This window comes from Leucopleurus acutus, assembly GCF_964270905.1.
Source record: "Leucopleurus acutus genome assembly, chromosome: 14".
Lineage (NCBI taxonomy): Eukaryota > Metazoa > Chordata > Mammalia > Artiodactyla > Delphinidae > Leucopleurus > Leucopleurus acutus.
In genome coordinates, this window is record NC_139156.1 from 28,461,280 (window position 1) to 28,488,299 (window position 27,020).

The 27,020-nt window shown below is 40.2% G+C and overlaps 1 protein-coding gene across 2 annotated transcripts; it reads left to right on the top strand.

The window, feature by feature from the left end:
* Positions 1-67: 67 nt before the first annotated feature.
* COX15 (cytochrome c oxidase assembly homolog COX15) lies at positions 68-18,914 on the top strand. 2 transcript variants are annotated; one of them, XM_082854387.1, is made up of 9 exons: positions 68-209; positions 1,644-1,834; positions 3,865-3,987; positions 4,278-4,464; positions 6,295-6,462; positions 8,497-8,578; positions 10,514-10,668; positions 12,197-12,310; positions 13,379-18,914. In XM_082854387.1, the coding sequence occupies exons 1-9, from the start codon at positions 120-122 to the stop codon at positions 13,508-13,510; spliced, it is 1,242 nt and encodes a 413-aa protein (XP_082710513.1). In that variant the 5' UTR covers positions 68-119; the 3' UTR covers positions 13,511-18,914. The 2 variants fall into 2 exon arrangements, with proteins under 2 accessions (XP_082710513.1, XP_082710514.1); XM_082854388.1 differs by lacking the exons at positions 10,514-10,668; positions 13,379-18,914 and having other exon boundaries at positions 12,197-12,361.
* Positions 18,915-27,020: the final 8,106 nt, after the last annotated feature.

Consider the following 27,020-nt stretch of genomic DNA (forward strand, 5'->3'; position numbering starts at 1 on the left):
CCTTCTGAAAAGGAGGGGCTCGTTCTGCGTGACCCGGTAGTGCTTCTCCAGTCGGTGGCGGAGAAAGGAGACCAGGGAGTGCAGGAGTGTGGAGGTGGCAGTTGTGCACTGCTCATAGTATGCAGCGATTACTCTTTCCGCCCTTGAAGGCAGTGATTGGGAGCCCGTGTCTCCGGCTCTTGATTCCTGGGGCGGCGCCTAGAACACAGGTACCGCACAGCAGCGGACTGAGTCGCGGAAGCTGGCATGGGGTGAAAGGGCCAGTACAGAGAGAATAATTCTCACACGTCACGTTTCCGTAGTCCTTGGAGTTCACGACGCATTTACTTATGTCTAGGGCCCCTGAGTTCGGATCTGGACTTACCACTTAGTAGCTGTGGGCTATTAGCCAAGTTGGGTAACCTTTCTGTGCCTCAATTTATTCATCTGCAAAATGGGGATAATAGCACCTACTTCATAAGGGTTGTTGCATTAAATAATTTGATATACATAGAGGCTTAGCACATAGTAAAAGCTCAGTGATTTTTACCCATATATTTGATTTTTGCTCAAAGCTCCCGGATAGTCAGGTTAGGGACTATAACCCCATTCTACAGAGAAAAGTAAATTGAGGCTTAACTTGTCTAAAGTTACTTAGTTAATTAGAAGCAGGATAGGGAAAACATGGGTGTTTGGACTTTTAGGGATAGAGTCAGGAGAGGGCGTTTATTCGCTGAACTAATAATTATTGCGTGATTAATATGCGTTAGGAACTGGGAAGGAAAAGATAAAATACCAAAAGTTTCCTGCCTTAGAGGAAGTCACAGTTCATTCATTTGTAACTGGTTTGTCAAATCTTTATTAAGGTCTTGTTATGTAAGGGAACTGTGTTTGAAACGAAGTGTGCAAGAGGGAAAGAGCCAGACTGACTAGACATTGCTGTCCCACAGCTCATAGCTTAGTGGGAGATGGAGACAAACCTCTGTGTACTGAATGGTACATTACAGTGTGTGATGGAGAGGTATAGTGTGCTGGGAGAGTGACCTGTTGCAGATGTGGGGGAGTCTGGGAATACTTCCTAGAGGAGGTGACATCTAAGCTGAGATCTGCAGTAGGTATTATCAGTCAGGGGACCAGTAGTGCCCCGGTCAGAGAAAAATCATATTTAAAGACCCATAGGAGAGGGCTTCCTTGGTGGCTTAGTGGTTGGGAGTCCGCCTGCCAATGCAGGAGAGACGGGTTTGTGCCCTGGTCCGGGAAGATCCCACATGCTGTGGAGCGGCTGGGCCCGTGAGCCATGGCCGCTGAGCCTGTGCGTCCGGAGCCTGTGCTCCGCAACGGGAGAGGCCACAACAGTAAGAGGCCTGCGTACAGCAAAAAAATAAAAATAAAAAAGACCCATAGGAGAAATAAAATAATCCATATTTAGGTGTAGAGTTAAGTCTGGGGGAAATATGCAGAGACCAGAAGGTGGTGTGGGGATGGATTGGAGGCAGTTGGGAGTGGATGTAGTCCAGATAAGAGATGATGATTTAGCAGGGCAGTAACAGTGGAAATGGGGCCATTCAGGGTACTCCACACCAGACAGAGATTGAGTGTGAGTAGCAGTGGAGTGAAGCCTTTCCCTCTTTCTCCAGTTGTAATTTGTCTGTCTTGATCCTTAGTGTGGTTGCAGCTGTGGGATCAGGCGCCCCTTGAGGCCAGGGCAATACAGCACCATCTCTGAAGTAGCTTTGCAACCTGGAAGGGGTACAGTGTCCCAACCTTCAAAAGCTGCTGAGCGGGTGGTGGGCCGATGGCTCCTGGTCTGCAGTGGAACAGTGGCTGGAGCAGTTATTCTTGGTGGAGTAACTAGGTGAGTAGTTTGTTCATAGTGAGTCAGCTATTTGAGTCATCATTAAAGTGCAGGATGATGGAGGGGGAAGGGACCTTAGAAATCATTTCATCTAGCTCCCTCATTTTACATATGCAGAAACTGAGGCCTACAGAGGGAACAGGTCTGATAGCTTGCCCAGCCCTAGAACAGTTTAGGGTTTTACTAGTAGAAGCCCTTCATAAAGACTGGTTCAGGTCTTACCTGTTAGCTGTGCATTGTTTGTGTATATTTCCCCCTACAATCAGAGTTCAAATTTGTCACAAAAATTTTTGTACAGTTTGTTTGAATTAAGTGCAGATAAGTTCCATACCTCTCCGTTGGTTCCTATGCATGCCTGTTAGGTCTCTTTAAATCTATAAAGAGATTTTGTAGATTTGGATTCTACTCCCTCCACCTCTCCCACCCCCTTTGCAGTTTTTTTGTTGTAGAAGAAACCCAAGTCATTTGTCCTTTTGGATTTTCTCACAGTCTAGATTTTGCTGATTGCATACTTATGTTGTTTAACATGTTCCATTGTCCCCTGTATTTCCTGTAAACAACTTGTTGCTTGATCAGATTCAGGTTGGGGGGCAGGGGGCAAAATACATAGGTTATTAGAACATTCATAAATATCTGGTGTCTATTAGAGATGTCAACAGCCGTTGATGATCATTGCCTAAATACATTATTTCACTAGAGTTGCACAATTGTAATAGGTATTTTATTAGCTCAACTATAAAGAGAAACTTTCATCAGCAATTTGGTTATCCTAAGGTACAATGTATTAGGAAAGGCAAGATAAACACTTGATTCCTTTCCTTTTATTTACCAATTTTCAAAATAAGAAATTGGTTCCTAAGCACTCTCCAAAGGTGACCAATAAAGTGAGTTTTTAAGTATTAGGAGCTCCTAGTTTTAAATATATTTGATATGTTTCAATCCGCTGTACTGAGATTTGCCCAAGTTGTCCCATCTTTAGTCAGTGGGAACCTCTTCAGACTGGCTCCAGAGCCTTTTTGACAGGACCCTAGTAACCTTTGATTCCTTGCTTTCTGTTAAGATGTTCCAGGTTTGTCGTGTACACTTCCTGCCTCAGACCAGAAATCAGCTTTTTTACTTTTGGAATCCTGACCCCTTTTGGTGAAAATACTTTATAGTGTTAATAAAGTATGTGTTCCTCAAATTCTCTCCACATTCCCTGTGCCCTTATTTCAAAATACCTATGTGTTATATAGGCTGTTATGGGAAACTGCAACAAATTTGAGTTGTATTGTCTTTAAATTCACTCAATAACCTAAACCGATTTATATCTGTAGCAGTCTCTTCTCCCTGTGTAAATGATATTGGTTGGGGCTTCCCTGGTGGTGCAGTGGTTAAGAATCTGCCTGCCAGTGCAGGGGCACAGGTTCGAGCCCTGGTCCGGGAAGATCCCACATGCCGTGGAGCAGCTAAGCCCGTGCGCCACAACTACTGAGCCTGCACTCTAGAGCCCGCAAGCCACGACTACTGAGCCTGCATGCCACAACTACCAAGCTCACGCGCCTAGAGCCCGTGCTCCGCAACAAGAGAAGCCTCCGCAATGGAAGCCCGCGCAGTGCAACCAAGAGTAGCCCCCGCTCACTGCAACTAGAGAAAGCCCACGTGCAGCAACGAAGACCCAGCGCAGCCAAAAAATTAATTAATTAATTAAAAAAATAAAATAATATTGGTTATGCATTTAGGACACATTTCTTTCGTCTAAGGGTTGGTTTTATCTGTTAAGGAATGCTAGTGAAAGAAGTAAGGAGAGTTTAATGAAATAGTACAAGGAGTAAAGAAATTTGTACCTGATAGCTGCTTCTGACAAAATTCTAAGCAGTAAGAAGAGAGCAAGTTGTCAAAAGAGGAAACGATGAAACGATGTGTTTACCTTTATAGGGGTCAAGTTCAGATCCACTTGCTGCTGTAAACCATTTATGAATAATCCAGTGTGGTGCACACACATATACACACTCAAGTTTAATACACTCAGATTTCTTTCCTATCTTAAGGTTGACAGAGTCTGGCCTCTCAATGGTAGACTGGCATTTAATAAAGGGGATGAAGCCACCTACAAGCCAGGAAGAATGGGAAGCAGAATTCCAAAAATATCAGCAGTTTCCAGAATTTAAAATGTAAGTATTATAGAAAATCGGGTAAACTTCCCAGTGGGCCCACGCAATCTTTTGCTTATTTAAACATTTCAGAATGTTTAGGTTCCACGATTTTTCGATATTTGGTTCAGTTATGTTTAGCGAGCTCCCTACGCTAAACCTCCAATTCCCAAGTGATTCTGAGGTGGCCGATGAGGAAGAGGGCAGACCAGTCAAGCTTTAAAACCGAGAATGTTCCTGCATTCTGTCAGGAAATAAAAATTAGATGAACTTTTTTCTCTTTCTTATTTTTGACGTCCCTTTTCACCCAGCTTGAATCATGATATGACGCTGGCAGAATTCAAGTTCATCTGGTACATGGAGTACTCACACCGAATGTGGGGTCGCCTTGTAGGCCTCGCGTACATCCTGCCTGCTGCCTACTTTTGGAGAAAGGGCTGGCTCACGCATGGCATGAAAGGACGTGTTCTTGCCCTCTGTGGTTTAGTTTGCTTCCAGGTGAGATTTACTCAAGTTTGGGAAACCAGAGATGTTCTCAGGAGCCTCCAAGGTGGCATTGTTTTTAATGAAGTAATCTTTGAAACAGTGTAACAGAGTGGGTAAGAGCATGGATTTTAGTGTCACAGGCCTGGTTTCAAGGCCCAGCTCTGTCACTTAGTAGGGCATGTTGTCTAACCTCTGTAGGCTGTGCTTTCCTTACCTGTAAATGGGGACAATAATAGAACCTACCACTTAGGTTCTGTGAATATTAAGTGAGATCATGCATGTAAAGTGCTTAGAGTAGTGCCTGGAATCAGTAAGCACTCAGTAAATATGTTTTTATGTCACAAGAATTAGAGTTTCTTTTCCATTACGGCTTTCTTCCTGGGTTCTTGTATCCTCCCTTTTTCTAACTTGCCTGCTCTGTGGGGAAGTGGGATCCCTATACTAGAATGGCTATAGAAGCAAATAGGGAAATTCCAGAAGAGAGAAACATTCTGTGGGATAAAGAATCTTAGAATACAGATGTAGCTGAGAGCTGAAAGTATAAATGGTGATTAAAATTATAGAAGTTGAACTTCTCTCTTTTCTTAAGGAAAAGAGCTTTGAATGACTCCCACAGTTAAGGGGTTAGGGAAGCCTGAGAGCCAAGGAAAGGAGTGTTAGAGAAGACACATGTGAGTATTTGGGTCAAGGTATACAGGCCCTAAGGGAGAGTCTCAGAGCATCAGAGAAATACCAAAATTTGATCAGGAAGAAGCTAATTGGTTGATTTAACTCAAAGTGGTAAGAATACGAACCAATGAAAAGGAATTAAGGAGGGAGATGTAAGAGACAAAATAAAGGCAATAGAAAAAGATAATAAAGAGTTAGACATTAATAAAAATCTAATAGAAACTAGGGAGGATTGGTGAAACAAAGTGAAAGTTTGTTTCAGAATTAAAAAGAAAAATAAAACCTACTTAAGATAGACTTCCAGGGAGGCAAAAATTTGAAGATGGCAAGAGGAGGAAAGTGAGGGCTGGCAAATCACACTGTATACTCCCTCATCTTCCAGTGTCCTGTGCAGATGAAATCACAATAATTAGAACATCTAGGGTAGTCTTGAAGGGGGAAAGAAATACCCAAAAAGACTTCCTGAGGAGTATATATTTAGAAAAGGTGGGATTCTCCCATCTCTTTAACATGATTATTGGCTGGGGAGAGTCAGGGTGAAAGGGTACCTTATCTGATATGACTAGAACTGACAGTTGTTTGGTTACTTGAAAAAGTCAGTTAAAACAGGGAATCATAGAATAATAATACATACCTTAAACTTTTCAACTTAAACATGTACTTTCATTACCATTTTTTTAAAAGAGGAGTAGAAATTTAGACACTTTCAAACCAATTTGCCTGAAAAGCCTTATAGATTTTTATGACTTCCCCCCAAACCTTTAGAATTGTCTTTTTCCACCTAACATGACAGTAATTGTTTTTAAGCAGTTATCTTTGTCAGGTTTCTCCAAAGCATCTTGTTTTTGTAAAATCAGCTGTCTTTTTACTTTCATATTTCACTGGTTTACATAATGTTAAATTATGCCAAGTATTTGTAAGCTTTTGCCCAAATACACTTTTGTGTACTTTTCTATATTTGGCTTCTACTTCAATAAAATGTTATTCTAAACAGTGGTGTAGTATTTTTGGTGCTGTATGTGGAAATTGGGTAGGTCTCAATTCCTGGGATACTGGGGATATGGGAGGGTATGGAAAGGAGGAGTTAGGTGGCAGTACTCACTTTCTCAGAGAGTAAAGTTGAATAAACAGCTTCAACCTTGTTTTGTTTGCCTCTTCTCTTTTTGGTTGCAGGGCCTGTTGGGATGGTATATGGTGAAAAGTGGCTTAGCAGAGAAACCAGATTCCCATGACATCCCTCGGGTCAGTCAGTACCGCCTTGCCGCCCACCTGGGATCGGCCCTTGTGCTTTATTGCGCCAGCTTGTGGACCTCGTTCTCGCTGCTGCTACCTCAGCACAAGGTGAAGTCAGTCTGTATTGTTTACCACATCTGTACAGATGCTGACAGGGTCAGAGAAATGGAAATTCTGGTACTAATGGGAAGTTATTTGTCAAAATGCATGCATTCCCTTAGTAACACCTATCAGTTTTACCAGAAGCTAGATATAACCAAAGTTTAGAGAAACTCTGAACTTTGGGACTCTGGATAGCTGTGGGACCGCAAAGTAAAAACTGCAATTATTCTTTTGGGCTGGAGCAGCTTATTCAAAGGAGAATTAGTATAGGTGCCAAATATTTTGTCAGCATTGCCTATCAAGAAAGATGAAAAGATGAATTTTAGAAAAAGGAAAGAGTACCAACAAGAGATACCCCAACCACTTTACTTCTGACTCCCAGAGGGATGATGGATGGAGAGGTGAGGAAGACCAGAACGAGAGCTATTTGTAGACCTTTAGTGGTATGCAAGAGTGACACTGAGTTGTTTGTTCTTTATGTGGGGACCCTACCATTCAGCAAATCTAACAAAATAGTAAACCGTAGTGATCTTGCTTAAAAGTATTTTCTCTGTATGCTGATTAAAGGAAAACACTAGGTATTTTTAAAATGAGTATTATTTTAGGTATTAAAGTCATGGTTGGCCTGGATAACCTGTTCATGGAGTGAAGTTTAGGATGATAGTAGGACTTTTAAAGAGAATCATCCAGTAGGTACTTGGAGCCAGTGGTCTGGATCCCAATAAGGACAGGAGATGTTGACTTGGCAGTCATCCCACAGGGAAGCCAGGTGGGGCTGAAACATTGGTATAGTAGATAATCCACACCTGAGTAGTTCCTGTTCCTCTTACTTTCAAAGGCAGACTTCTAAAATGAATTGAGTACATCCGTAGCTGTACATCCTGACAACCCATTCTTGTTTTCCAGTTCTTGTCATCTGGCTTCCCCACCCACCCCTATATATACCCAGCCACACATTCACCTCCACACTTATACACATGCCCATACTCTCCTAAATACTCTGTACCGAATGGTACTCTTAAAGGTTACCAATGACTTTTTAATTATTAATTGTTTTTCTCTTTTTGTTTATTTATATTCTGCACTAATTACAGAAAGGATTTGAGATGCTAGTCAACCACATAGAACTGTGCTGTCCAGCACAGTAGCTGCTAGCCACATGTGGCTATTTAAATTCTAATTAAAATTAACTTTATATAAACAAACTTGTTATCGACTTAAACTTTAAATAAAATTAACTTTTTAAAAAATTTTCAGTTGCTCTAGCCTCATTTTAGATCCTCATTAGCCACATATTGGACAGCACAGATAACAGAACATTTCCGTCATCACAGAAAATTCCAATGGACAGTGCTGATACACCGTCCTACAAAATCTTAGTAATGATGCCTAACTCTTCACATACTAGATTGTAAATCATTTGAGGGCAGCACTCTGACTTTCCTTTGTATCTTTATGGTTATCTGTGTATAAAGTTCTTACTAAATATTTGTTGATTTACTGATTATTATCACGAGTTGGCTACAGTAAAAATAAAAACAAATTTTGGCTTTACCCAAAACACTAAATGCAAGAATCTCTACTCTAGGCATTTTATGCAGTTTCGATTCTGATTATATTTGCTAAACATGAATTATTACACACAGCATGAAAATCCAGTTCTGTACCTTAAGTCACATCACTTTAACCATGGTGAAGTGTTTTCCCGTGAACAATGCAGATCATTCAGTTACTGAACAGATATATATTGAATACCTATATGCCAACTACTGGGCTAGGATTACTATAATAAGCAAGTCAGATGGCAGTTCCTGCCTTCACAAAACTTACAAGATAGCAGGGAAGACAAATAGTAAATGTATAAATTTAATAAAATTTAGATAGAATAAAATAGAATATCTGCTGGGAGTACTTAACCTAGTCTAGGGGTCAGAGAAGATCTGACCTCAGATTGTCTCTGGGGTTTGGCCTTGGAGATCTTTGCTGCCTTTCATAGTTCCTGCATTCAGTTTATCTGTGCGATTTTCTTTTCTTATTTAGTTGCCTGAAACGCGTCAGCTCCTGAGGTTGAGACGATTTGCTCATGGAACTGCAGGCCTGGTGTTCCTTACGGCTCTCTCAGGTAGGACTCTTTTTATCAAAGATGGCCTAGCTTCATTCCACATTCAGGTGGGATTTCTTGCCTAATGCTTTCCTCCTGTATCTTTATATTTCCTTTTCATACCTGCCTCTGTCATATACCACCATCTTCATCCTCTTGTTTTTTATTCCTTCCTCCCTTCCCAAAATCCTGCTTTCCAGTTGGTTGAACAAAAATATTGAGAATCTATCTGGGTCCAGACTGTCTAGGTTCAAATCCTGGCTTTACCACTTGTGAACTACATGACCTTGGACAAGCTATGTAACCTCTCTGGGCTTCATGACCTCATCTATAAAATGGGGAAGACGATAATAGTTTGAGTAATATATGTGAAGTGCTTAGCACCTCACATGTAGCAAAGGCTATGTAAGTGTTAGCTGTTGTTATTATATATACATTATTGTTATTATTATTATTATTTTTGGCTGCGTTGGGTCTCTGTTGCTGTGCGTGGGCTTTCTCTAGTTGCAGCAAGCAGGGGCTACTCTTCATTGCGATGTGCGGGCTTCTTATTGCAGTGGCTTCTCTTGTTGCAGAGCATAGGCTATCGGTATGCGGGCTTCAGTAGTTGCAGCACATGGGCCCTAGAGTGCGTGGACTTCAGTAGTTGCAGCGTGCAGGCTGTAGGGCGCGTGGGCTTCAGTAGTTATGGCTCATGGGCTTAGTTGCTCCGCAGCATGTGGGACCTTCCTGGAGCAGGGATTGAACCCGTGTCCCCTGCATTGGCAGGCAGATTCTTAACCACTGCGCCACCAGGGAAGTCCCGACATTATTGTTATTATTACATTACACCAAGATGGGTCCGACAAAAGCCTGTCCTCAAAGATGGCCTTAGATGGGGAGTTTACGGGGGCAAAGAGACTAACACAGATCTTCATCATTCTTCAAATCACACCTCTACCTCTCTTACTCTGGAACTGCCCTATACAATTATCAGTAGCCTCATGTGACTATTTAAACTTAAGTTACTTAAAAGTAAATAAAATTTAAAGTTTAGTTTCTCATTCACATTAGCCACATTTCAAGTGCTCAGTAGCCACGTGGGTGGCTAGCAGCCACTGTACTGGATGGATGACAGATATAGAACATTTCCATCATCTTAGAAAGTTTGATTGGACAGCACAGCTCTAAATAAAACCATCAAACCAGTGATCCACCCAAACCTCCTCCCCTTTTTTTGGTGGAAGAACATGAATTTTGACTTTATAAATGCCATTTATAAAAATAAGGAATGTGACTTAACATACCTGAATCTTTGATCATAACTAATGGATCAGTTATCCATTAAATTCATGGATACATTCTTTGTGTGTTTACCCAGGATTTAGTTTATAAGATTTTTTTGAGCACTTGAGGAAGACAGATAATAAACAACAAAACATAACATGTCAGATAATGTTTGGTGCTTCGAAGAAAAATAAGGCAAGATAAGGGGATAGAGGTGGGGTGGGGGAGGGCTATCTTATGCAGTATAGGATAACTGGGGAGATCTCTTTGATAAGGTGACATTTGAGTGGAGACTTGAGGAAGTGAAGGAGTAAATTAACTAGTTCCAGAATAGATGAGTAGTTCTCAGTTGGGGAGGTAAGCAGGACATCACAATCACTAAGGGAACTTTTCTAAACTAATATGCCTCCTCTAGAGCTTCTAGTCCACCCCTCTAGGGGAGGCATCCCAGAATCTTGGGGTGGGAATAGGTAAGGATGCAGGGTTTTTTTTTTTTTTTTTTTTAAGTTTCCATGGTGATTGTGATATATATTCCCTGTTTGAGAACCTGTGCTATTGATCTTTCTATTCTCTGACTATTCCTTTTGTCTAACTCTGGGATAATAAACATTTTCTATGTCAGAACTAGTATTTGATCTTTGATCTCTTCTTTCTTTCATTTTAATAAATACTTTTTACCTTGGAATACAGGGGCTTTTGTGGCAGGGCTGGATGCTGGGCTTGTTTACAACTCCTTCCCCAAGATGGGAGAATCTTGGATCCCAGAGGATCTCTTTACCTTCTCCCCTCTCCTGAGGAATGTTTTCGAGAATCCCACCACGGTGCAGTTTGATCACCGGATTCTGGTAAGTCTGGCTGGTGGTTACTGGCTACTAAGGACAGGGAGCCTCTTACAGGCTCTGCAGTGTCTGAAGCACTGATGGCAACGCTGAGATGGTAGAGTGGGAATTAGATTTCCTTTTCTTTTTAGAAGAAATTTAGTACCAGTTTTCTGATGTGACGTTTTTGTCTTAATTACCCACACCCCTCTAGCCAAATTCTGACTTTCAGGATACTGCCACCTTCTAAAAGTTCAAATATGCCTTTTATCATCTGGCAAATGATAACTCCCCTCAATCCTGCACATGCATAGGAGAGTCATTTTAGCAAAAATGAGGCCGAGTAGAGAAGAGAGTACAAAGACAGTGGTTGCTGAACACACAGCTGTCAGGGCTGAACCAAGACCCCAGGAAGCTAAGAGCATCATAAATACTCATTTTATTTAAGCTAATATTTATTAAGGGCCTGCTATAAGATCAGCTTGGTGGCCTGGGCACGATAAATTGGAGCAGGGAAAGATCAGCAGCAAGGAGACCCGGGAGAAGCAGTAGTGCTATTGTAGTAATGCCGTGAGAGTGATGGGGTTCAGGGCTTAATGGTGGGACTGGGATTGAGAAGCTTGGTGAATCTGAGAGAGGCTGTAGGGAATAGAAGACTGGCTGCGGGAATAAAGGTAAGGAAGGATCAAAGGAGATCCCAGAGTTTCTTCTGTGGCATGTTTAAAACACACCAGCAGAAATGGGACTATTGGAATGAGTGTTGAGCTAGAGACAGAGGATGTCATCAGACTGAGGTACGTTGAGTGTGAGATGATAGTAGTGCACCCAGAGAGAGGCCCAGGGGCCTCATATCCAGATGGAATGCTGGGGCTTGGGCAAGTTACCTTGTGTGGGCTCAGTCCCCACTGCCACACAGCATTTTGGAATAAGTCAGGTCTGGTTGAAATTGTCATCGTGGACAGCTCTGAAAAGGAAAAGAAATGAAATTGGTATAGAAAATGATAGAAAAACATTCTGCTTGACATCATGGAAGGGGGATGGAAACCCTCCTGCCAGCTGCAGACTCTCTTTCTGAAGAGGTGGAAATGAAAAGGAGACTTCAGATCATTTTCAGCCCTAGCTGGCAGCACCACCACCTCCTCTAGTCACAGCCCAGGGAAACAATAACCCTCGTGTGCTGGTGTTAGCCCTGTTTTAAAAATACAGGATTGGAGTAGAGATAAAATTAGGGATAAGGATGAAAAGAATAATTTAAAAACTGAGGGCCACACGTGGGGGACACCCACATTGGAAGGTGGATAAGACTGCTGAGTGTGTATAAAGTGGTACGTGCAGAAACTTTAGGTGGAGCCATGCCTGGCTGGCATTGAAGTGGCAAACAGAAGAGGAGCGTGGAAGAAGCTGAGGAGGAGTAATCAGGTGGTTCTCTGCCTGGGAGGGGAAAGTGCTTAGTGGTTATTCAGTGGATCTGGTGGAGTTACCTGTAAGGTGAGCAGAAACCAGGAGGGTGGGACATTTCTTCCTGGCACTTGATGAGACTCTTTCCTCCCTGCAGGGAATCACTTCAGTTGCTGCCATTACAGCACTCTACTTCCTCTCCCGGAGAATTCCCCTTCCTCGAAGGACCAAGATAGCAGCAGTGACTCTGCTAGCTTTGGCTTACACACAGGTATAAACCACTTCTTTTTGTTCTGAAGGTGTCCTCAAAACAAAATTTAGGAAGAAAGGTGACAGACTAGGAGAAAATAGTTTCAATATTTATAGTAGACTAAAAGGTTAACAACCAGAAAATAAGTAAAGGATATTGATACACAATTCTCACAAGAGGAGTGATGAATGGCCAATAAATATGAAAAGCTGTTTAGCCTCACCTATGATCAGAGAGGAACAAATTAAAGCAATGTGTGCCATTTTGTACCTGTCAGATTGGAAAAAAATGAAAAAAAAAGGTAAGCAGATGTTGGCATGGGTATAGGAAAATGGATACCTTTGTATATTCTTAGCGAGAGCATGAGTTGGTATAGCTCTTTTTAGTTGGCGTTTGGCAATATCTTTTGAAATGTTAAATGTTTAATCCTTTCATCAAGCATATTGACTTATTAATGCCTGCTCTGTCCAAGGAAATTCATTGTGGAATTACTGTGATACTGAAAAATTGGAAACAGCCTAAATAAACATCTATGGTATATCCATACTGTGGAATACTGTACTGTAGTTTAATAAGATCTCAAGACATACATTAAGTGGAAAAAAGCAAGTGACAGAACAATATATTTTTTTAAAAGCACCAAGCTGTTTTTCTATAAACATGTATATAGGTAAGGATGTGGGAATAGGTAAGGATGTGGGAATATAGGTGTGGGAATAGGTAAGGATGCAGGCGTCTGGATCCTAGACAGTCTGGATCCAGATAGATACTCAATGTTTTTCTATAAACATTGTTTATTGGAATGAGTGTTGAGTATACAAAAGTATAGGTGTGTAGAAACTGATAACAGTGGCTAGCTTTGGGGAGGAGAACTGGGCTAGATGAAGGATAATTAAAAGGAATTTTAGCTTTATCTAATTTGTTTGAATTTCCTTTGTTTTAAGTCTACGTGTGAAATTTAACAATATATGTTTTAATGTTCTGATGGGAGAATGTGGAGGATTTGTGTATCTGGTTATCCATGCCAGTCATTTCAGCTCTGCCTATGTGGTTCCTACTTGGCTTACTGCTTTCTTTCCTTTGTAACAGGTGGGCTTGGGCATTAGCACTCTGCTGATGTACGTCCCAACTCCTTTGGCTGCCACTCACCAGTCGGGCTCCCTGGCTGTTCTCAGTGCTGCCCTTTGGCTCATGAGTGAACTCCGAAGAGTCCCAAAATAATTCTCAAGGATCAGCTTCCTAGGACTGAAACTGTGCTTCTGAGAGATTATTATCAGAGAACACAAGAACTTGAACTTTTCTGAGAGGATGACCTTGGTATACCAAGTGGTTTCCAAATTGATCAAGTTATTTAAATTGTTTGCCTGTTTTTGGGACAGTCACTGAATCGAGAAAGTCATTAAGTATGATTATGCTAAAGGTTCCTTTTTAAATCCATTACTTTTTGTGTTGAAAATCGGATTTAATGTAGAGAAAGAATTGTCTGTCATTTGCTTCTTAACAGCCTCTGTCTCAGGATTCTTAAATGTTGACAAGCTGTTGGTTCTACATGCATAATCTCTGTCTCCTTGACTTCCTGAGTCCTGGATTCTGCCTATGTAGAAATTCTTTATGGTCTCAACTTCACTTCCATCACGTAAAGATTGAAAGGGATAGATTGGCATACCCTAAAGTAGCCAGGTAGCCTTCAGCAAGAAATAGCTGCTGTCTTCTAGTGTTCTGATTTTCAAAACTGGGGAAAGCACTAACCTAGATCCTCCTGAGATAGGGCTGTTACATTACTAGGTGAGATGAATGGAATACAGTATAAATCAGTTCCTGAAAGGGTTTCTCAACAGCCTCATGGATAAGAAAAATATGGCCTTGATGGTATAGTACATGGACATCTATTCAGGTATTTAAACAAACTGTTGATTAATGAATGTGTGATTTTGGCCTTTATTGATATTTCACAGGGCTCTTTTTCAACTTTATTTTTTAAATCAGCAGTTTGAATGAAGGCATCAGAAAGATTTGAGAGTGGAGCAACCCAACATTGCTGATGTAATAGAAGACAATTACAACTCAAAACAGTTCCAGAATGGCACCATGAAGATGAAATTAAACAGGTCATAAATGTAGCATCTTCATTTAAATTATAAATAGCTTGTATAAATTTGGGGTAGAGAAAACTGGCTTATCATTTTATATAAAAAAAACTTAGGGGAGGGACTTCAGTTGGACACAGGCTCGACATGAACCAGCCATGGGATGACACTGATAAAAATTAGTGGTGTTTCAGATTTTATCAATAGAAGTGTCACAGCCATGGTCAGAAGACCTCAATGCAAATGCTGCATTTCACTCTGGGTACCACATTTTTTAAGGAGGATATATATCCAGACAAAGGGACCAGGATGGTTAGGAGTCCAGAACGTGTGTCACACAGGGAATACTTGAAGGAACTAGGGGTATTCAGCTGGAGGAGAACGTTCAGAGAGAAAACAAGAATCCTGCCCTTGAGAAGTTGAAGCCCCTTCATGCAGAAGAAGGAATGAGCTTCCTTTGTGCTGCAGAGCTGGGAGCAGTGGGTGAAAGTTGCAGAAAGTTAGTTTTTAGTTTTGTAGAAGGCAAGAGTCAATTGGACCAAATCAAATGCCCACGAGGGTCAGGCTGGTACTGAGTGGCAAAGTGGAGAGCACGTACCTGAATAAGGGACTACACTGCTGCTGAGTGCTGGCCTCTTGCTGCTCTGCAGGTCCAGAGTTGTCAGATCTGGTTTTTCAAAGAAACTAAACATCCAGATTTTTATGTGAATGCTCTCAAGTCTTTTAGAACATTATGCAGGCTAAACAGATCTGGGAGCCATAATGACCTAAGATTTGCCCCTGTACAATCGCTGGACTAATGATCTCAGTTCCCTTTCAACTCCGATATTCTCTGGGTTTCAGTGTGACCAACAGTGTATCATTCTCAAATGGTTCTTAGCAAAATACAATTAGACAGTTTAATTCTTAAAGAGTCCTGCCCCCTGGAGCTGGTTCCCAACTTCTCTTATGTTAGAATCTTTCAGAATCCTATCCCCAGCCTCAGCCAAGACCAATTAAATCACAATCTCTGAAAGCAGTAATAAGCGAATTCCCCAGGTGATTCTGATGTGCAAAGTTTGTGAACCACTGCCCTAGACCTTAGTAGCCTAGTTACCTTAGAAAGTTTTGACCAGTTTATTCCCATTCCCTCCAAATTTCCACCCCACCCTATCATCTCATTTAATCTGCTTTGTTGATCCCGTTAGTGTGCTAATGGGGTATCACCTCTTCTAGATAGAATTCTCTAAAGAAGGGGAGCTGCAGTCACTGGGGCAGGTTGCCATACCATCATCTCCTGATCCCCAAATTAAGGTTGTTCTTAGTTAATAACGGAGTCTGCAGAGGGCAGCCTGATCCAACTCAAAGAACCACATGCTAATGCTGCTACTGTTCCCTCCAAAAAAGGAGCACTGAATGAATTCAATAAGTTTAAGTTGCAGATGTTTTACTTCATTGTTTCTTTTATTAAAGATGAATAAGTTTGGAAAAACAGATCTGGTTGCATTGAGTGATATAACTGTATTATGCCCATCTATGAGCTCCTGGTGAATGGATATTATCAGAATTATTTTTGTTTGCATTATTCCCAGCACCAGACACATACCAAATATTGCACGAATGAATGGAAAATGGATGATTACAAACTGATGTCCCAGACACTGCTCTCAAAATAAGTCATCATACCTAGAAGATGAAATGGATTTCCCTTAATATTTTCAAAAGTCTCTCAACAATTCTGTCAGTTGTTTTTAAAACATCAAAGGAGATTAATACACCTGGCTTTCTTAATCAACCCAGAATAGCTTTGTCTTTAACCTAGACTGACAAATGCTGTCCATTTTGGCAGGGGTAATATTAGCCACTGCCTAAAGTGATGCTGGCTGCAAAGACCAACACTGATGATCATAATAGTAGGATAGCCAGTTTATCTTCAGCAATCCTTCCAGTCCTGGCATGAATGGTGGGTTGTATACTGGCATATTTCACATATATACCCATGTCCCTGCATAAGAATGCATCCCCTCTCTAATATGCATTGCACATTTTGTTCAACACTGATTTAACAGTATTTATCAGAATTTCAAGAACTGTTCAGTAAAACTATTATTTAATGTGAAGTGTTAGAAAAACATACAAGCTTAGCAACCCCCAAAAGTGATGCCATGCAGGCAGCCTTTGGTTTTTTAAAGCAAAAAGGGAGTTTTTAGTTGTGGATCATAATAAAAAGATGTCTTTCAACACTGCAGGATCCAATGCTCAAGGCAGAAATCATGGAGGAGACAAGGCATATACTTCAGGACTGCAACTAAAGGGGAATTGTAGGATAAGAATTTCAAACACAGCATAATGACAAATTCCAGAAATCAAAGTGTTTGGGACGCTTGCTAGCAGAGAAAGATTTTTATGAAGCTAGTTAGGGCCAGAGCCTTCACCATCAGCAGTCTTTAGAGGCTAAACTCTGGCAGGTGCTCTGTAGGAGGGGCTGCTTAGGAAAGTATCAGGGCTACTTTACACTGGAGAAGTGGAGAGTGGAGAGGAGTGGTAGGCTGCCACAGGGCATATGAGTGGCTGCACTACTTAAAAAGGAGAGGCTCAGCTTGCCTGAAGTGATGCATACGTGGCTATAATCATCCTGTGATTCTGAAATTTTTTTCCATTTTGGTCTTTATAAAAATGGCAAGCAACGATTGAATACATTTTAAAAGTAGAAAGCCCTTTAAAAGTATGGGTAATGATTCAATTTTACAAATAAAACGGTATTATTGCTCAGACTTCCAGAGAAACAAAATGGTCAATGGATGTATTCCTCCTCTGTCCCTCTAATAATGGTACTGAAAAATAATGAAATATTAGGGGGAAAAGGAAACATGTAATAATATAAGGGAAGTGTAGTCGGATATTTAAAAAAAAGAGTCCTCATTTTTTAACAAATATATTTTATAATACCAACAAATCCTCACAAGTTTGTCAGAGCATATGGCCCTAGTGGCAGGACTATGAAATTAGCATAACCTGAGACTAGTTTGGGAGAATTTGAAACATTTGCTGCTACTTCTACCTTAATTCTTAATTCCAACTGAAGTTTCATCACATACCACAGCAAAAAGGGAAATTAGATGCTAGTTCTGAATTCGTTTGAAAAGAAGTCTAAAAACAGCAAGAAGAAACAGCACTCTGTTTCTGTAAGGGAGTCTAGGAACTGCCCGATAATTACAACCAAGTTCCTTAATGAGGTAGCTCTAATAAACATTTATATCTTAAATAATTTAGATTGTAACCATAACATGAATTGCTTGGATGCTGTGGTTAAGAAAATTGTACAAAATTAAGCAAATTGTTTAAAAAAGAGATGTCTAAAATTTTAAATTATTGAAAGATATGAAGCTAGAATGGATGTAGTGAAAACCTGATACTATTTTTAACAAAGCATTTCTTTCATATTTTATTCCTAAATGTGAGCAATCACAAATGAGTATCAGAAGCGGTTATAAAGATTGCGCATGGTTAGTTGCAGTCAGCTGTATTATATATATTGTGTTGAAACACACAGTCTTGCAAGAAGATTCTGTCAATGATCATTTCATTGTATTACTACTGTTCTGGGTGTCAATTTCATCATCCGTAAAATCATGGGGGTTAACCAGAAATCTCTAAAGTCTCAGCTTTAAAAATCTCATTTTCTGGAGATTGGTTCAAGATGGAGTAGAAAGACCTGCTGTCACTCCCTCTTGCAAGAACACCAGAAACAAAACTAACTGCTGAACAAGCATCGACAGGAAGACACTGGAACTCACCAAAAAAAGATATCCCATACCCAAAGACAAAGGAGAAGCCACAATGAGACGGTAGGAGGGGCACAATCATAATAAAATCAAATTCCATAACTGCTGGATGGGTGATTCACAAACTGGAGAACACTTATACCACAAAAGTCCACCCACTGGAGTGAAGGTTCTGAGCCCCACGTCAGGCTTCCCAACCTGGGGGTCCAGCAACAGGAGGAGGAATTCCTAGAGAATCAGACTTTGAAGGCTAGCGGGATTTGATTAAAGGACCTCGACAGGACTGGGGGAAACAGAGACTCCACTCTTGGAGGGCACACACAAAGTAGTGTGCGCATCGGGACCCAGGGGAAGGAGCAGTGACCCCAGAGAAGACTAAACCAGACCTACCTGCTAGTGTTGGAGAGTCTCCTGCAGAGGTGGGAGGTGGCTGTGTCTCACCGTGAGGACAAGGGTACTGGCAGCAGAAGTTCTGAGAAGTACTCCTTGGCGTGAGCCCTCCCTGAGTCCACCATTAGCCCCACCAAAGAGCCCGGGTAAGCTCCAGTGTTGGGTCACCTTAGGCCAAACAACCAACAAGGAGGGAACCCAGCCCCGCCCATCAGCAGACAACTGGATTAAAGTTTTACTGAGCTCTGCCCACCAGAGCAACAGCCAGTTCTACCCACCACCAGTCCCTCCCATCAGGAAACTTGTACAAGCCACTTAGATAGCCTAATCCACCAGAGGGAAGACAGCAGAAGCAAGAACTACAATTCTGCAGCCTGTGGAACAAAAACCACATTCACAGAAAGACAAGATGAAAAGGCAGAGGGCTACGTACCAGATGAAGGAACAAGATAAAACCCCAGAAAAACAACTAAATGAAGTGGAGATAGGCAACCTTCCAGAAAAAAAATTCAGAATAATGATAGTGAAGATGATCCAGGACCTCAGAAAAAGAATGGAGGCAGAGATTGAGAAGATGCAAGAAATGTTTAACAAAGACCTAGAAGAATTAAAGAACACACAAACAGAGATGAACAATACAATAACTGAAATGAAAACTACACTAGAAGGAATCAATAGCAGAATAACTGAGGCAGAAAAACGGGTAAGTGACCTGGAAGACAGAATGGTGGAATTCACTGCTCCAGAACAGAATAAAGAAAAAAGAATGAAAATAAATGAAGACAACCTAAGAGACCTCTGGGACAACGTTAAATCCAACAACATTCGCATTATAGGGGTCCGAGAAGGAGAAGAGAGAGACAAAGGACCCAAGAAAATATTTGAAGAGATTATAGTCAAAAACTTCCCTAACATGGGAAAGGAAATGGCCGCCCAAGTCCAGGAAGCACAGAGAGTCCCATACAGGATAAACCCAAGGAGAAACATGCTGAGACACATAGTAATCAAACTGGCAAAAATTAAAGACAAAAAAAAATTATTGAAAGCAGCAAGGGAAAAACGACAAATAACATACAAGGGAACTCCCATAAGGTTAACAGCTGATTTCTCAGCAGAAACTCTACAAGCCAGAAGGGAGTGGCATGACATATTTTAAGTGATGAAAGGGAAGAACATACAACCAAGATTACTCTACCCAGCAAGGATCTCATTCAGATTCGACGGAGAAATCAAAAGCTTTACAGACAAGCAAAAGCTAAGAGAATTCAGCACCACCAAACCAGCTCTACAACAAATGCTAAAGGAACTTCTGTAAGTGGGAAACACAAGAGAAGAAAAGGACCTATAAAAACAAACCCAAAACAATTAAGAAAATGGTAACAGGAACATACATATTGATAATTACCTTAAACGTGAATGGATTAAATGCTCCAACCAAAAGACACAGGCTTGCTGAATGGATACAAAAACAAGACCCATATATATGCTGTCTACATGAGACCCAGTTCAGACCAAGGGACACAGACTGAAAGTGAGGGGATGGAAAAAGATATTCCATGCAAATGGAAATCAAAAGAAAGCTGGAGTAGCAATACTCATATCAGATAAAATAGATTTTAAAATAAAGAATGTTACAAGAGACAAGGAAGGACACTACATAATGATCAAGGGATCAATCCAAGAAGAAGATATAACAATTATAGATATATATGCACCCAACATAGGAGCACCTCAATACATAAGGCAACTGCTAACAGCTATAAAAGAGGAAATTGACAGTAACACAATAATAGTGGGGGACTTTAACACCTCACTTACAGCAATGGACAGATCATCCAGACAGAAAATTAATAAGGAAACACAAGCTTTAAATGATACAACAGACCACATAGATTGAATTGATATTTATAGGAGATTCCATCCCAAAACAGCAGATTACACTTTCTTCTCAAGTGCACACAGAACATTCTCCAGGATTGATCACATCTTGGGTCACAAATCAAGCCTCGGTAAATTTAAGAAAATCGAAATCATATCAAGCATCTTTTGTGACCAAATGCTATGAGATTAGAAATCAATTACAGGGAAAAAAACGTAAAAAACACAAACACATGGAGGCCAAATAATACGTTACTAAATAACCAAGAGATCACTGAAGAAATCAAAGAGAAAATAAAAAAATACCTAGAAACAAATGACAATGAAAACACGATGATCCAAAACCTATGGGATACAGCAAAAGCAGTTCTAAGCGGGAAGTTTATAGCAATACAATCCTACCTCAAGAAACAACAAACATGTCAAATAAACAATCTAACCTTATACCTAAAAGAACGAGAGGAAGAAGAACATAACCCCAAGTTAGTAGAAGGAAAGAAATCATAAAGATCAGAGCAGAAATAAATGAAATAGAAACTAAGAAAACAATAGCAAAGATCAATAAAACTAAAAGCTGCTTCTTTGAGAAGATAAACAAAATTGATAAACCATTAGCCAGACTCATCAAGAAAAAGAGGGAGAGGACTCAATAAAATTAGAAATGAAATAGAAGTTACAACAGACACCACAGAAATACAAAGCATTCTAAGAGACTACTACAAGCAACCGTATGCCAATAAAATGGACAATCTGGAAGAAATGGACAAATTCTTAGAAAGGTATAACCTTCCAAGACTGAACCAGGAAGAAATACAAAATATGAATAGACCAATCACAGGCAATGAAATTGAAACTGTGATTAAAAATATTCCAACAAAAAAAAGTCCAGGACCAGATGGTTTCACAGGTGAATTCTATCAAACATTTAGAGAAGAGCTAAAACCCATCCTTCTCAAACTCTTCCAAAAAATTTCGGAGGAAGGAACACTCCCAAACTCATTCTATGAACACTCCCAAACTCATTCTATGAACTCATTCATCACCCCGATACCAAAACCAGACAAAGATACTCCAAAAAAAGAAAATTACAGACCAATATCACTGATGAATATAGATGCAAAAATCCTCAACAAAATACTAGCAAATAGAATCCTACAATACATTAAAAGGATCATATACCATGACCAAGTGGGATTTAACCCAGAGATGCAAGGATTCTTAAATATACGCAAATTAATCTATGTGATATACCATATTAACATATTGAAGAATAAAAACCACATGATCATCTCAATAGATGCAGAAAAAGCTTTTGACAAAATTCAACACCCAGGGGGCTTCCCTGATGGCACAGTGGTTGAGAGTCCGCCTGCCGATGCAGGGGACATGGGTTCATGCCCTGGTCTGGGAAGATCCCACATGCCACGGAGCGGCTGGGCCCGTGAGCGATGGCCGCTGAGCCTGCATGTCTGGAGCCTGTGCTCCGCAATGGGAGAGGCCACAACAGTGAGAGACCCGCGTACCACAAAAAAAAAAAAAAAAAAATTCAACACCCATTTATGATAAAAACTCTCCAGAAAGTAGGCATACAGGGAAACTACCTCAACCTAATAAAGGCCATATATGACAAACCCACAGCAAACATCATTCTCAATGGTAAAAACCTGAAAGCATTTCCTCTAAGATCAGGAAAAAGACAAGGATGTCCACTCTCACCACTAGTATTCAACATAGTTTTGGAAGTCCTAGCCATGGCAATCAGAGAAGAAAAAGAAATAAAAGGAATACAAATTGGAAAAGAAGAAGTAAAACTGTCACTGTTTGCAGATGACATGATACTATACATAGAGAATCCTAAAGATGCCACCAGAAAACTACTAGAGCTAATCAATGAATTTGGTAAAGTTGCAGGATACAAAATTAATGCACAGAAATCTTTTGCATTCCTATACACTAGTGATGAAAAATCTGAAAGAGAAATTAAGGAAACATTGCCATTTACCATTGCAACAAAAAGAATAAAATACCTAGGAATAAACCTACCCAGGGAGACAAAAGACCTGTATGCAGAAAACTATAAGACACTGATGAAAGAAATTAAAGATGATACAAAGAGATGGAGAGATATTCCGTGTTCTTGGATTGGAAGAATCAATATTGGGAAAATGACTGTACTACCCAAAGCAATCTACAGATTCAATGCAATCCCTATTAAATTACCAATGGCCTTTTTTACAGAACTAGAACAAAAAATCTTAAAATTTGTATGGACACACAAAAGACCCCAAATAGCCAAAGCAGTCTTGAGGGAAAAAAACGGAGCTGGAGGAATCAGGCTCCCAGACTTCAGACTATACTACAAAGCTACAGTAATCAAGACAGTATGGTACTGGCACAAAAACAGAAATATAGATCAATGGAACAGGATAGAAAGCCCAGAGGTAAACCCACGCACCTATGGTCAACTAATCTATGACAAAGGAGGCAAGGATATACAATGGAGAAAAGACAGTCTCTTCAATAAGTGGTGCTGGGAGAACTGGACAACTGCATGTAAAAGAATGAAATTAAACACTCCCCGAAACCATACATAAAAATAAACTCAAAATGGATTAGAGACCTAAATGTAAGACTGGACACTATAAAACTCTTAGAGGAAAGCATAGGAAGAACACTCTTTGACATAAATCACAGCAAGATCTTTTTTGATCCACCTCCTAGAGTAATGGAAATAAAAACAAAAATAAACAAATGGGACCTAATGAAACATAAAAGTTCTTGCACAGCAAAGGAAACTACAAACAAGAGGAAAAGAAACCCTTAGAATGGGAGAAAATATTTATTTTTGAGAAAATATTTATTTCTGAGAAAATATGTTTGCAAACGAATCACGAGACAAAGGATTAATCTCCAAAATATATAAACAGCTCATGCAGCTCAATAGTAAAAAAAAAAAAAACAACCCAACCCAAAAATGGGCAGAAGACCTAAACAGACATTTCTCCAAAGAGACATACAGATGGCCAAGAAGCAAATGAAAAGCTGCTCATAATCACTAATTATTAGAGAAATGCAAATCAAAACTACAATGAGGGGCTTCCCTGGTGGCACAGTGGTTGAGAGTCTGCCTGCCGATGCAGGGGACATGGGTTCGTGCCCCGGTCTGGGAAGATCCCACATGCTGCTGAACGGCTAGGCCCATGAGCCATGGCCGCTGAGCCTGCGCGTCCGGAGCCTGTGCTCCGCAACGGGAGAGGCCACAACGGTGAGAGGCCTGCGTACCGCAAAAAAAAAAAAAGAAAAAAAAAACTACAATGAGGAATCACCTCATACCAGTTAGAATGGGCATCATTAGAAAATCTACAAACAACAAATGCTGGAAAGGGTGTGGAGAAAAGGGAACCCTCTTGCACTGTTGGTGGGAATGTAAATTGAGACAGCCACTATGGAGAACAATATGGGCGTTTCTTAAAAAACTAAAAATAGAATTACCATATGACCCAGCAATCCCACTACCGGGCATATACCCAGAGAAATCCATAATTCAAAAAGACACATGCACCCCAATGTTCATTGCAGCACTATTTACAATAGCCAGGATATGGAAGCAACCTAAATGCACATCGACAGATGAACGGATAAAGAAGATGTGGTACATATATACGATGGAATATTACTCAGCCATAAAAAGGAACAAAACTGGGTCATTTGTAGAGACGTGGATGGATCTAGAGACTGTCATACATAATGAAGTAAGTTAGAAAGAGAATAACAAATATGGTATATTAACGCATATATGTGGAAACTAGAAAAATGGTACAGATGAACTGGTTTGCAGGGCAGAAATTGAGACACAGATGCAGAGAACAAACATATGGACACCAAGGGGGGAAATTTGGTGGGGGGGGGATGAATTGGGAGATTGGGATTGACATGTATACACTAATATGTATAAAATGGATAACTAATAAGAACCTGCTGTATAAAAAAATAAATAAAATAAAATTCAAAAAAAAGTAATGTCTAACCAATAGTCCTAGCACTTTCATAGAATTTTTTATCATATAAGCACATTACAAAAATCAGCAAATAAGTCAAACAAGTAAAAATGTAACTCTAGGAAGCTAAAGATGTTTATTTTGTAAAACTTCACCAGTTGGGATAAACTGGGACAGACCAATCTGAATTCGTTGAAAGTATGAATCATGGAATATTTTAATGTGATTTGAACTGGGATTTCAAAGTGTTCACAGGTAGAGTTTCTTAAGCACTGATTTCAATAAATAATTGTCAGTAGCATAAAAAAAAATCTCATTTTCTGAAATTGATGTATGATGATTGCTTTTAGAAAGTCCATTCCCACCAACCTTAATGTCAGGGACTATGGATAAAGTAGGAAATGACCACTGGTTCTTTTGGGCAGCCTGATCTTCTAAACCAAAGGCCACAATCCTCTTCCTGAAACTACTATATCACTTCTCTACCTTCTCTGCCTTTAGTTCTTTAGGCCAGTTTTTCTCCCTTTGGAACTGGCCTCAGATCATCTTGTCCAGCCATCTTGTTTTATAGATGAGAAATGAACCACAGAGGGCAGGTGACTTGCCTGGGGTACCAGAGCTACTTAATGACAAAGCCAGGGCTAAAATCCAAATCTGCTGTTTCGAAGCCTGCTGTTCTTTGCCCTAAATCACACCACCCACTTGTCTTTCACCCCTGACAAAAAGCAGAACACAAAACTATGAGAATAGGGGTGAGGGGGGCATCTAGATAATACCAGTGAGAAGTTATTGTATCTCAAAAATATAAATATGGAGGTGATAATAAGTGTCAATGCCTAAACTGACTAGCTTAGCAAGTGTATGGCAGACTCAACCACATTTTAGCAATCACTGCCTAAGGCCTCTGAAGTTAAAGAAAGCTCTTAGGCTGAGGAGGGCAGAGGCAGAATACTTTGGATAACATTAGAAGAATAAATACAAGGTTGGGGGAAAGTGCCTAAAATTTCCTAGACCAAGGAAAATCAATTCAAGGAGCTAAGGTACAGAGAGAAAGATGGTATAATTTGGCTTAGAATTAACTGCAACTTAAGTGAATGTAATGCCAAATAATTCGGTATTATACATATTTTTATTATGTTCTCATGACAAGAATTCAGAGAAAAGTGATGGGATGTGCCAACATAAAGAATAATAAAGCCTCACTCCTGTAAGCCACTGGCTCGACTTTGACATTTGTGACCTATCTCAGTGATTAAAGCACTGAAACAGTTCAGGTTCACTGCTGCTGTTATAAGGAAGACTGCTTGGTGAGATTCAAAGGAGCCAGTGGAATGTGAATTTTATGAAATCATAATTATTTTCACATGAGAACCGCTCAAAATGCAGAAATGCAAATAGAAGTCTTTAAAAATCTTTTAAAACTGAGGGCAAAAACAGGGTTAAAGGGAAGATAGAGTGTCTGATTCTATAAGTAAGAATATTTCATTTTGAGAAAGTAATATATATAACTGGCACTCAGCAAGGGATAAATGGCTTCTGTTTCTAGCTAATGAGATTTGATTTAAAATTTTTAATTGGGAGCAATGGACGAAGCTCAGGAACCAGAACCAAGAGCAAATACTCAGTTTTTCTGAGGGGTATGACAAAAATTCGTCCTTCTTATTTTTATACCATGGAACTCTAAGATGCCCTCACTGCAGTAGACAAGCCTAGATCCTATAATATTAAAATAATAAAAGGATATAACACTAAAAAAATTCAGGGCTTCCCTGGTGGCGCAGTGGTTGAGAGTCCGCCTGCCGATGCAGGGGACACGGGTTCGTGCCCCGGTCCGGGAAGATCCCACATGCCACGGAGCGGCTGGGCCCGTGAGCCATGGCCGCTGAGCCTGCGCGTCTGGAGCCTGTGCTCCGCAACGGGAGAAGCCACAACAGTGAGAGGCCCGCATACCGCAAAAAAAAAAAAAAAATCAAAGACTAAGTAAAATAAATTAAGAAATACATTTATATGGAAAAAATGATAAACAGGTATCCTGAGTTTCTCAACTATAAAAAGAACACAATAATCTGAAAGGTTATCATGATGAGCAAATAATATACATAAAATTCTTAAAGATGTGTCTGGTACACAATAAGTGCTTTGCAAATGGTAGCTATTATCATAACCAGGATGAAGAATAACTTTTGAGCTAATTAGATTGGACTAATCACCACCTCCTCCATGCTTCAGTTTCATTCTGAGCATACAGATGTGATCACTGTTAGCCAACTAGGCAGCTTTTGAGATCTTTGACTAGATCACACAAGAAAACCAAAAATAGTATTTGGAAACCAAGGTGAGGGAAAAGAGTTACCTGAGTAGGCAATGGCTAGCAAAACATATTATGACATTTATAAGCAGCATTCATAAGGCAAGGGGTCACTCACAGTACAAAGATAAGAAGTCAAAGAAAATCAAGGCAATTTAGAAATCTTAAAAATTAAAGGAAGCTGTGACATAAGCCCTAATGAAAAGTAAAAAGTACTTCCAAAGGAACCTGTAAGACTCTTTGCTGGAACCATTTTTATCTAATTTGAAAACAATTCAAGACTCATGATCTTTTCACCTACCAACC